This window comes from Erythrolamprus reginae, chromosome 1 (assembly GCF_031021105.1).
Source record: "Erythrolamprus reginae isolate rEryReg1 chromosome 1, rEryReg1.hap1, whole genome shotgun sequence".
Classification (NCBI taxonomy): domain Eukaryota; kingdom Metazoa; phylum Chordata; class Lepidosauria; order Squamata; family Dipsadidae; genus Erythrolamprus; species Erythrolamprus reginae.
The window spans coordinates 206856771-206869437 of record NC_091950.1 but is presented as its reverse complement, the minus strand read 5'-3'; the positions used below and the strand labels follow the sequence as shown (position 1 = coordinate 206869437).

At 43.8% G+C, this 12667-nt stretch overlaps 1 protein-coding gene across 1 annotated transcript in view; it reads left to right on the top strand.

Moving 5' to 3' along the window:
* BMPR2 (bone morphogenetic protein receptor type 2) overlaps positions 1 to 5365 on the top strand; it is a 102451-nt gene extending 97086 nt beyond the window's left edge. The window contains exon 13 of the mRNA XM_070732000.1: positions 2040 to 5365. Coding sequence (XP_070588101.1) covers positions 2040 to 2290 — 251 coding nt within the window. The 3' untranslated portion in view covers positions 2291 to 5365. The remainder of the gene's footprint in view (positions 1 to 2039) is intronic.
* The last annotated feature ends 7302 nt before the right edge of the window (positions 5366 to 12667 follow it).

The window sequence follows — 12667 nt, the reverse complement described above, 5'->3', positions numbered from 1 at the left end:
TATGCGTTCACATATCCTCAATTCTAGTTGAATACCATCAGAATAATTTATTTTTATCTACATAAAACAAGCTTGTTATTTTGTATCAGATTATCAAGTACAGTGGTCCCTCGATCATCGCGAGGGTTCCGTTCCAGGACCCCTCGCGATGATCGATTTGTCGCGAAATAGCGGTGCGGAAGTAAAAACACCATCTGCGCATGCGCAGATGGTGTTTTTATTTCCACCGCAGCAGCGAGGAGCCGAAGATTGGGTTTCCCCGCCGCCTCGCTGCTGCTGCTTGTCCGCGTGCGTGCCGCCCGCCCCCCCCCGCGCTGTTGCTGGGGCCGCTTCTCAGCTGAGAAGCGGCCCTGGGGTTTCCCCGCGCGCGCGCGTGCCGCCCGCCCCCCCCGCGCTGTTGCTGGGGCCGCTTCTCAGCTGAGAAGCGGCCCTGGGGTTTCCCCGCGCGCGCGCGTGCCGCCCGCCCCCCCACGCTGTTGCTGGGGCCGCTTCTCAGCTGAGAAGCGGCCCTGGGGTTTCCCCGCGCGTGTGCCGCCCACCCGCCCACGCCGTTGCTCGCGCCTTACCGGGGCAAGAGGGGGAAGACCCAGGGAAGCCTCTGCCCGGCGGGGAAACTCCACCATCTACGCATGCGTGGAAGGGCACGCATGCGCAGATGGTGGAGTTTACTTCCGGGTTGAAAACTCGCGATATAGCGTTTCGCGAATATCGAGATCGCGAAACTCGAGGGACCACTGTATCAGATTTGTATAAAACATTGCATTATTTGGTTTAAGTAGTTTAATTTTAAAGAAGGAGCCTTCTTCCCATTATGGTTCAGTAGGAACTGAGTAATTCCTTTGTTATAATACAGATAGTCCTCATTTAGCGACCACAGTTGGCTAGGTGAAGCAGTCACTAAGTTAAACACTGGTGGTGCTTATGATTTTACTTCAGCTTTCCTCTGCTTTATAGACATGTGAGGTTGTAAACATGAGCATTGATCACAAAATTATTATTACACCACTGTAATAACTGAAAACAGTCATTTTATAAGGCAGTTGTTATCAAGTACTATTTATAGTTCAATAAAGCCTTCATGCTAACTATGCATTAAATATATTTTAGAACTTTATGTTTGAAATGTCAACCATCAAAGAAAACCCATGATTTAGAATATTTTTGTATACTTTAGTTTTTTCATAACATAGCAGTTTGACAGTTCAAATCTTAGCAGGCTCAAGGTTGACTCAGCCCTCCATCCTTCTGAAAAGGGTAAAATAAGGACCCAGATTGTTGGGGTCAACCACTTTGATAGGGCTGTAAAGCACTGTAAAGCTGTATAGAAGTCTAAGTGCTATTGCTGTTACTATCAGTCTCCTTAGTAGTAATTTTCAGACGCAGAGCTAAGAATTTAATTAGTCAGGTTAGACATGCAGCAATAAATATTTCAGCAAAAAACTTCCACAGATTATACTATTTTTAGAGCAAAATAACTATAATTTTTGATGCTTTAAAAAAAATAGTAATTGAATGTTTGATGCATCTCTGTTTAAAACAATTCCTACACAAAACAAATTACATCCTGGAAAGCTATGGCCAAAGAATTTGATATTCTTTGTATTCCATTGTTTTGAGTTGTTTTCATAGTAATAATGCATTCTCATTTGCAGTCTAGTGTGAACTACACATTAAATGTCGTATTTATTTTGCTGATATCTGCCATTCAAGAATAAATCCAAAATGCCTTAAAATTTTTAGTTGTGAAAATAATGCAAAATAATAATAATAATAGTAATAGTAATAATAATAATAATAATGAACATTTATCCTCTACTACCATGTTTCCCCCAAAATAAGACCTTGTCTCATATTTTTTGAATCCTGAAATAAGTGCTTGGCCTTATTGCCATGCACTCAAAAGCCCAATTGGTCTTATTATCAGGGGATGTCTTATATTGGGGAAAACAGGGTACAGTACTTATCACAGAATTTTGCTCTTTTTATTGTTTTTATGTTTTTCAACCTGTGTGGTAACATTGTCTATTCTTCCTTTTCAGTGGGTGAATCATCTCTTGACGGGAAATCTGGCTCAGGCGAAAAGATCAAGAAACGTGTGAAAACGCCTTATTCCCTAAAGAGATGGCGCCCTTCAACATGGGTCATCTCCACAGAACCCCTGGATTGTGAGATTAACAACAATGGGGGTGACAGAGTGGTTAGTTCTAAATCCAGCACAGCTGTTTACCTTGGAGAAGGAGGTAGTGCAACAACTATGGTGTCTAAAGATGCAGGAGTGAACTGTCTGTGAATTGTTTAAAAGCTTACGCAACTGACATTATTGCATTCTGTTAATGAACATGCAGAAAACATTTTATATTAAAAAAAAATTCCTGCTTTCTTCTGTCAGTACTCCTTACCAAGGACTTGCTTTAAATAGATTTCAGCTATGCAGACAATTTTTAGCTTATGCTTCCATATTTTAAGTTTGTTCTTTTTTTTACATTTTGCACTTTTTATTTAGAATTGCAAACTACATCTGTTCGTCTTTGACCACAGAATTCTATATGTATGTATCAAATACTGTGGTCTCAAAATATTTTTTTTAATCAAAAACAAGAAAATGTATTGCTGATAATCAGTCTGGACCGGTTTCTAAAGGTCACTAAAAAGCTAAGCCAGTGGACTATGGTGGCATCCACTCTTCATGGTTTGAACTGTGCACAAATCATTTGTATGTTTCTGTGTAACAAGAGTGTATTACTTTCATACTTTCTATTTTACACCTGTATTATGTTGAAATGTGCAATAGTCTGTAGTTCATAATATACTTTGTGTTTCCATTCCTACAATACGTTCTTTTTGGAGTTAAAAATGTCAATAGCTGTGTTTAATCTGGTAATTTGGGAGCCAGTGGTTTCTAACCATGAACTCTGTAAGCATAATCAGCTTGAAGTAACTGCATTTATCAGTATATATCTCTAAGAATAGAGTTAATGCATGATTTTTTCATCTCCCTTCAGACTTAAAAAAAACAACTGAAAAGAACAAGTCTTTTATCTTTCATACTTCCAAATTAGAAATTTAATTTTTCTTCATAATGAATGACAAAGGTTGGAAAAATTTTAATCAAGAAAGAGTTTAAGAAATATAAGAAATCAACAATTCTCCATAATGTGTGGAATTATCATCCAGGATGGGTTGACCTCATCCAATCATCTGAGGACTGAGTCTGTTAATTTGAATTCAGGAGCCCACCTTGCCTGGACTCCCCAGAAATCAAGAGTTATCTTCCTGATTAGTGTGATACTAATTAAATTAGGAAATTTACAGGGTAAAGAAAGTTATATCTTGGATAGGTGATTTATGGTTTATTTTCATCAAGTCAAGATGCACACGAGAAAGAGGTACAAAAACAGAAAGAAATAAAGTGGGGTGTGGTATGGAGGGAGGAGAGCAAAGATAAAATATCTTGCATATGCTTTTGGGTGGTTGGATGTAGCCCCTTATGTGTGCATTTGTGTGGCTGGCTGTCATTCTTATAGTGCAGTATAGTTTATTCAATTTGTCAGTTAAATATAGCATTTATGTTTATTTTTCCTTAATGGATGCTTTTGATGCTTGCTGGAAATGTATTTTTGTCTCATCTTTGTAATTTACCTTAAATACATTATGTACAGGCTGTTTAGGCATATTTTTATGTAGAAAAGCTAAGACTTGGATTAATTTGCTTGATTTCTATGTCTTGGTTATCGTCACAGCCAAAATGAACTACGTTAGGTTGCCTGTTATATCTGATTGGCCATATAAGAGTTTACTGAAAGGATCCAGTTCATCTTCTCTTTCTTTTTTCATTAGTTATTGTTGTGGAATATGATTTACCGGTATGCTTATCTCAAAAGTCTATAAGTCTTTGGTTGTTCTGACCAGGAATCTTAGAAGTTGTAATTCAATGCTTCTGGAAATCATCCAGTAGAAAAAGTCATATAGAACAGGTGTGTCCAACCTGCAGCCTTGGACAGCTAGTAATGAGGCCCAGAGGATATAATAAAAGTATTAAAAATAAAGGAAGTTAGTCATTTATATACATTAACTATATTATATATTTTATACGCAGCCCAGGAATAATTTCTTTTCATTCAGTGCAGCCCAGGCAAGCTAAAAGGTTGGACACCCATGATACATAACATATATAGAGCCATACATAATTGTGCATTACTATTACAAACTCTGGGCCATTATCTTGAAAATAGGCAGGGGCATAGCTCAAACCCAATTGTTATGCAGACAGGTAGATTCATGCACACACACAAAGCACTTAACATGACAATGTTCTGAGTGAAATAGTTTTATTCTAGTACTATTTTTCACCCTCTTATGGCCCACGTATAATTTTAAAAGTCACCTCTTTTTCATTGAATTCTATTATTTACCCTTTTTCTAAAAGTATGTTGCTTTTATTCTTAGTCATAGCCTGCCTATACCTTGGCTGCCAGTCTTCTTAGGATTTTGTCCCAAATTCATGCAATAACACATTTATAGAAAGCTTGCTTTTTATTGTATAGCTATTCATAGAATTAGATTTTTTAAATCAACATTTACACCGAAATGTTCTGGAGGAAGAGAGGGACACAGTCAGTTTTTATGGTGAGCAGTTTTACATGCTTGAATCTGTGGCTTGCTTAAATAAAGCTTTTCAAGGCAAGTTTTGAGGTATCCACCTAAATTGCTATGCAAGCCTTAAATAACAAGTTTAGAATTTTATTTATTTATTTTTTGCTGCTACACTTCTCAAACTGATTTCCAAGGTAACAATATTCAAGCCAAGAGGAAATTTCATAGTGGGACGTAAATACCCTTCCAGCTGCCCCACAGTGCTCTACTCCAAAAAGGTATATCAGAAAAGAGGAAGCCTTATTTTGAAAAGTGAATTGCCTAAATGTCCATTAGCCTGAATGGGCCCAATTTATCTGTCCGCTTCCTTTTTATATTTCAAATATCCAAAGGGTCATGGAAGAGATGGGTCTTATTTCTAAACTTTGGACAGATGCCACTCCCCAAAAACAGAAGCATGACATGTTTGCTTAAGCATTTTCTAGAGTTTATTTAAATGTAAAAAGCAACTAATTAAAAAGAAAGCAGAAAGGAATATGGTGCAAAGAAGTCTCTGAAAGTAGTTCAGTTCCACTTTAGATCTGTTTGGTATTAAGTGTATCAAAATATATTGAGAATGATTAGGCCATTATTTCACTGTGTCCCATATCTATATAGTTCAATGGCCCAAATTTAAAAGAGAAAAAACATAATTTATAATACTGTACTATGTTTCCCAAATATGATGTAGTATAGACATTTTGATCTTAATAAACTTTGCACAATTATGGAATTTGATGCTCTCTTCCTTAAAATTACATTACTACCAAATGATCACTTCCCTTTATCAATATTTTGAATGAGAAAATATTGCATGATTAGGTACATTATTTGCCATTTTGTAAGAACAAATTTTAAAAATGGTGTCAGAATTCCATTACTTAGCAAATCAAATACAATTTATTCTTCTAATGTAGTATGTTCATTGTTTCACTGTAATTTCACCTCCATCCCACCCATAATGTGATGTAGAAGGAAAATAGTGCGCAAGTTAAACAATTGCACTCTTATTGTATAATAAGTGAAGAACTTTTTAAAAATTAAAGATACATTAATTGCATTTTAATTCATGGAGAACAATATGAAAAGCATGTATTTTGTGTTAGATATAACAGGATAATTCAGCTACCTTTGTTATCATTTGAAAGTTGTTCTGCTCAGTAGTCACGTTTATTTTAGTTGAATGAACAACATAAAATGCATAAATGCAAAATTGTGCATTGTTCCTCAAAAGTTGTTGTAATCACAAATACCCATACATTAGGGGGAGGAACTCAAAATAGGTTCGTGCTTGAGAAAGGAATTCTTTATCCACATTATTTGTGATATTCTAGCAGTAAGTCCTTGCACATGTGCTGCACCTCTAAGCGCTACTCCTTCAGATGTATTTTTCCTCAAGATTGTTTTTTAACAAAACATATTAATATAAAACTTATAAAGCCTATTTCATCAAAGAATTATAATGAAGAACAATTTGTTTCATTTTTACCATACTTTTACCATATCTTTTATTACTGGTACTTTTTTCAGTTAATACTATTCTGTTCTCTGTTGCAATTTTTAAATATTAATTTTGTTAGGAAAATATGTGATATAAAGAATAGTTTAAATACTTTATCTTAATTTTTCCTTGATAATTTGAAAATAGGTCTGATAAACCTAAAATTAATTTTGAGCCATATATAATCATCTGGCCTAGACTGTCAGTAATTTGGTTTTAATTTCTTTTTTGCAAAGGAATTTCAAATATGGCTTTCATCTCTTTCTCCTAGAGTACAGATGTCAGACTCAATCACGTGACATATTATGTTTCTTCCATTTTCGGAGCTGGGGTGGGCGTGGCCTGTGCATAAGGTATCTGGCCCACGGGCCCCCAGTTTGACACCCCTGCCCTTGAGTAACAAGGAATTTGGGCAAGCAATTTTGAGATAAAAATTGTTGAGCAATCCAGTTTAGAGACCTTTGTTATTGTTTTGTTTTGTTCTTATACTCTAAGTCCATTCAAACATCAGAGTTATGATCATAGCTTGCAGAATCTAAATTGTGAAGACCTTGGGAAATAACTGAAACTATATCTTGCATTTGGAATCCTTGTTGAACTGTGACCAGTTTTTTAAAAAGTTTTTTTGGGAGAATTGGCTAGATTCTCTGCAATGAGGCATACTTGTTATAACTGCTGTTTTAGCAGCCTCTGGAGAAGGCAGCAGTCATTTTGTATTTTTCATCAATTGGGTCAGCATTCTGCCATTTAAGCTGAAAAGGGATGATCTTAAAGTATGCAGTTTAAATGCTTGGAAAAGCTGAAGGTTTTTTTTTGAGAGTTCCAGAGTGCTGCAAGAGACTTGTAGCCAAAGTATTGGCTGCTTCTTGACCAATACAAAATGATGTGCCGTGGTACCTCTACCTAAGGATGCCTCTACTTACGAACTTTTCTAGATAAGAACCAGGTGTTCAGGATTTTTTTGCCTCAAGAACCATTTTCCACTTACAAACCTGAGCCTCTGAAACTGTAACCAGAAAAGGCAGGGAGAAGCTTCCGTGAGGCCTCTCTAGGAATCTCCTGGGAGGAAACAGGGCCTCTACCCTCCCTGTGGTTTCCCCAATTGCACACATTATTTGCTTTTACATTGATTCCTATAGGGAAAATTGCTTCTTCTTACAAACTTTTCTACATAAGAACATGGTCATGGAACGAATTAAGTTCGAAAGTAGAGGTACCACTGTACTTTGAAGCCAAAGGCAAGAGAGGGTAAAAGCATGAGCTCTAGTAGCCTTCATTGAACCTTTTCAACAAATGTCATTGTTTATTCCACTTTAGAATAGAATAGAATAACAGATTTGGAAGGGACGTTCTCCCCTGCACTGTTCGGAGAGTCCAATGTGGGTTGTTCTTCAGCCTCATTGGCAGGGACTGAGTTAAAAATTAACATAATTATGTCCCGCCCCCCTCTACCTCCTCAGGTTCAGTCTTAAAAACTCAGTCATAGTGTAGGGACTATGAGTTTTCTTCTCACAGTATGTGAGATTTATAGGATGTTTACTAACAATAATTTTTTCTCCTTTTTTTCCCTTTCTCTATAGGAGGAAGACCTGGATCTCGAGAACCACTGCCCTCCGGGGTATTGTTCTCCGTCTCTTCAATCCCTGAGAGGCCACTGCTCTCCGGAGTATTGCCTTGCTGAAAGGGATCGCTGGATTGGGGTCCCTGACGCCCGCGATCAGACCCCCCCCCCCAACCACTCTTCCAGCGCAACGAGTCTCCGAGTATCGGTTCTTACCGATCAGAGGAGCAATCAGTACACAGAATTTCCCCATGGGGGGAAATCAGCTGTAAGGCGATCCCAGCAGCTCCCAGACAGCGTTCCTGCCGATCGGCAATGGAAAAAGAAAAAAAGATCAGCTGTTCGGAGGCCCTTTGCAGCCACCTTGTTCCCGATCGCTCAGAGGAGCAGAGATCGAAGGAATTGAAGGGGGGGTGTGTGCAGAAGGTGATTGCCGAGCTGCCCGAAGTTGCGCCCGCCATTTTGGCGCAGGGCCAAAGCCTCTGAGTCCCCCTCCGGCCGTTTGAGAAGCAGAGCTTTTCCCGCCTGATGTCACGGCCGCCATCTTGTTTGCTAAGGGGTCAGAGTGACTAGGCTCTTTTCAGCCTATCCCAGGGCCGCCATCTTGCTTCAGGGCGTTGCCAGGACAACGAAGCTATTATGGGCTTCTACCTAGTATCCAGCCAATCACGAGCAGGAAAAACAGATGACATGTTATTTAGGGGACACCAGCTTCCCTAGTCCACCATTTTACTTGCTTTTAAGCAGTAACCTCGTGTTTTTGGCTCGGTGTTGTTACAAACATGTCTCAATCCAGTCCCAGCGCTCCTGTGCCCTCCTCCTCCAAGAATAAAAGTAAGGACAAGGGGCCCAGCTCAAAATCTAAGGGGAAAAGCTCTCAGTCCTCCAATGCACTAAAGGAGGCTGAGAAGAAAATAAAGGCCCTCGAGGCCCAGCTGGACAAAGCAAAACCAAGACAAGGGCCTAGCCCCTCAGCCATGGTTATTCCACCCGTTTATCAAAGCCCGCTGGGTCCTCCTCCCCTGTCATCGGCCACCTTCGAGGGGCCTCCCTTTCAAAGCGCTGGGGGTCTTTCACCAGACCGCCCATTAAGTGCCCCCCCACCATCTGAGGGATTTCAGAGATCAGAATGGAGCAGGCCTGCCTCTCAACCTCCAGCAGCTACAGCCACATTCACGCCCACAGCAGCAGGGCTCAGGGGCTCTACAGATAACTGGCAAGCCATGTCTCCCTCGGTACAAGACATGATTGCTTCAGCTTATGCACAGGGCATAGCAATTGGGGCCCAACAACAACATCAATCCCCACTGCCACCTCGCCCCAGCAGGCAGGATATCTGGTCAGCTCCTGCACCTGCACCTTCCCTGCATGACTCTTTTCAGGAGGAGCAAGAGTTCGGAGAGGCCTTTTCAGACCCAGAGAATGAGCTGTCGGGGGATGAAGCCACCTTACCAGAACAGCCTGTATTAGCAGGCTTATTCAAGGCACCTCTTTTCAGGGTTCTCCTAAACAAGGCCAGAACCACACTAACTTTGACCAGTGCCCAAAAGACGGCTGACCAGGATGTGGGCACATTACCCGCTTCCAGACTCATTAATGAGCCTCAAAGGGACTCAGAAACTATCCCTGCAGTGCCCATATTTGCAGAAAACATAAAGAGGCCCTGGCAGCAACCAGCAGCAGCTCTGGGTCCCTCAGCTCTGGACAAGAAGCTTTACTCCTTCGATCCAGAAATAGAGGATTTGCTCCAATACCCGGCTGTGGATACCCCGGTTACCTCGCTAATTTCCAATGCCCTTGTTCCATCGGAGATGGCGGATGGTTTGCGGCCCGATGATAGGAAGGCCGAGAACCTGATCCGGAGAATGCACCAGCTATGTGCCTGGTCCTTGAGAGCTGCTATGGCAGCCTCCTTCTTCAACCGGGCCTCAATCCTTTGGCTTCGAGACATCCTCCCCAGGTTGGGCCCGGAGGACGCTCGCCTTCGCCAAGACATTAATAAATTGATCGCCTCCACAGAGTTCTCCGCCGATGCCACCTTGGCTGCTTCTAGGTTTTCATCCAGGGCGATGGCTACCAACCTTTCCACTCGACGCCTAATATGGCTCCGCTCTTGGCAAGCGGACGCCAAATCGAAATGGCGTCTTGCAACCGCGCCCTACCAAGGGACCACACTTTTTGGAGAATCACTAGATAAAGTCTTGATCGAGGATAAAGACAAGAAAAAGGTGCTGCCAAGGTCGGCGAGGAGGCAAGACAGGCGGGCGGCCCCATACTACAGAAGGCAGCCCTTTCGAGCGGACACGGCCGCGCCTGCGGCCTCAAACACCAGGCCATATGGACAGAGCTCCTACACGCAGCCATCCTTCAGGTCCGACAGAACAGGTTATGGAGACAGGAACCGACAGTTCCAACAGCCCCGCAGATCCTTTCGGGGCGGGAACAGAGGAGGGTACCGAAAACAAAAATGACTTACCCATCCAGGTACCCATCGGTGGACGCCTGCAGTCCTTCTCAGGCTCTTGGGTGGCTATTTCCACCGACATTTGGGCGCTAGATACCGTGAAGAATGGTCTGCGCATCAACTTCCTACAGACTCCTCCGGACAGATTCCTACAATGCCCGTCGCTATCTCAACCAAGATGTTCCCTGATTGCCAGGGAAGTACAACACCTGTTGGACATTGGGGCAATAGAACCGGTGCCAGTACATCAACAAGGACAGGGGTTCTACTCTATCGTGTTCTTGGTCCCCAAGACGTCCGGCGGCTACCGCCTGATTCTCAACCTCAAGCAGCTGAACATCTATGTTCGCTACCAACGTTTCAAGATGCATTCCTTACAGTCAATCCTGGCATCCATCCGACACCACGACTGGATGACCTCCATCGACCTCAAAGAGGCGTACCTGCACGTACCAGTTCATCCACATCATCGACGTTTCCTCCGCTTTTGTATACAGGACCATCATTTTCAGTACAGGGCAATGCCCTTCGGACTTTCATCGGCCCCCAGAGCTTTCACCAAGCTTCTGGATGTACTGACAGCCGACCTGAGAACCAGATCCATTCGTCTCATGGCCTATCTGGACGACGTAATCATCTTGTCCAGCAGCCCTCAACAGGCCAGACTAGATCTACAACGGACAATACGTTCTCTAGAGACCTGTGGTTTCACGATCAACTATGTGAAAAGCCACCTGAATCCAACCAAACAGCTCTTACATTTGGGAACTCTGATAGACTCTGCAGCCGGAATCGTTTACCTGTCATCAGAGAGGCAGCAGAGGGTGAGGACGCTGATAGCTTCTATTCAGCACCGCACCAGGGTCCCCTTGGCCCTTCTATCCCAGCTGCTAGGAGTCTTCATCTCCTGCATCAGCATCGTCCCATGGGCGCGGCTGCATGCCCGCCCGCTTCAATGGCTCCTCCTCCCCTTCCAAAGAGCACGCATGAGCCACTCCAAACACCAGGTACGTCTCACGTTACCCGTCCGTCACTCTCTGCCCTGGTGGACGTCCCAAGCGCTGACCAGAGGCTCTCCCTTCCTACACCATCGGGAGGTGACGATCACTACAGATGCGAGCCTCTCCGGCTGGGGAGCACATTGCGGCTCCAGAGTGGCCCAGGGTCTCTGGACAGCAGACGACCTGAGGGACCCCAATATCAACTTACTAGAACTAAGGGCAGTCTTCAAGGCACTCCACTCCTTCAAAGACCGGGTAGAGGGACAGCATGTCCTCGTCATGACGGATAACGTAGCAACAAGGGCCCATATAAATCATCAGGGAGGTACGAGGTCGGGCCGTTTGATGGAGGAGGCTCACTCCCTGATGTCTTGGGCGGAAACACACCTGGTCTCGATCCAAGCAGAACACATCTCAGGATCAGACAACACCCAGGCGGATTGGTTGAGCCGCACAACCATCGACCCGGGGGAATGGTCATTGAACCCGGAGGTTTTCCAGGACATTATACACCGTTATGGGGAACCGGTAGTGGACCTGTTCGCGACCCACCTCAACAACCAAGTGGTCCGATTCTACTCCCGGTTCCCGTGCCCGGGAGCCGACCGTATCAATGCGCTCCTCTCTCCATGGCCAAGGGGTCTACTCTACGCCTTCCCTCCGACTTGCCTTCTACCCAGGGTAGTCTCCAAGATACTCTCGGAGCAGGCGGAGGTGATTCTCGTCGCCCCCTTTTGGCCCAGACGACCATGGTTCGCGGACTTGATGGACCTCTCAACCTCCCCGCCATGGAGGATCCCATACCACAGACTCTCCCTCACCCAGGGGTCGTTGGTGCACCCAGAGCCTCAGTGGTGGAGGCTTGCCGTGTGGAGATTGAGGGGGACCGCTTGAGGGCGGAATCCCTGTCGGAAAAGGTCATCCATACCATCCAATCGGCTCGACGCCCGTCAACAACTCGCATTTACCAAGCGACATGGGCAGCGTTTTGTAGATTCTGCAGAGCTCGAGAGATCCCCCCTCGCTCAGCCTCCATCTTACATCTATTAGACTTCCTACAGAAGGGGCTGGACGAAGGGCTGACCCCAAACACCCTTCGCAGGCAGGTGGCAGCTATCGCCACGGTCTTAAGACCAGACCACCTTCGACCGATTTCCCATCATCCATGGGTTAAAGACTTTCTCCGAGGAGCCTCGAATCTTTCTCCTCCAGTTATCCATCACTTCCCATCCTGGGATTTGACTTTGGTCTTACAGGCCCTTACAGGACCTCCTTTTGAACCACTGAGAGAAATTACGCTTCGCCTTCTATCAATCAAAGTAGCGTTCTTAGTGGCCATCACATCTGCTCGCAGGGTGTCGGAACTCGCGGCATTGTCAGTCCGGCCGGACCTTTGCGTGTTCCACCCAGATCGGGTTACTCTTCGGTTAGATCCCAGCTTTCTGCCGAAGGTCAACACAAGATTTCATAGATCCCAGGACATAATATTACCGGACTTCTGTACCCAC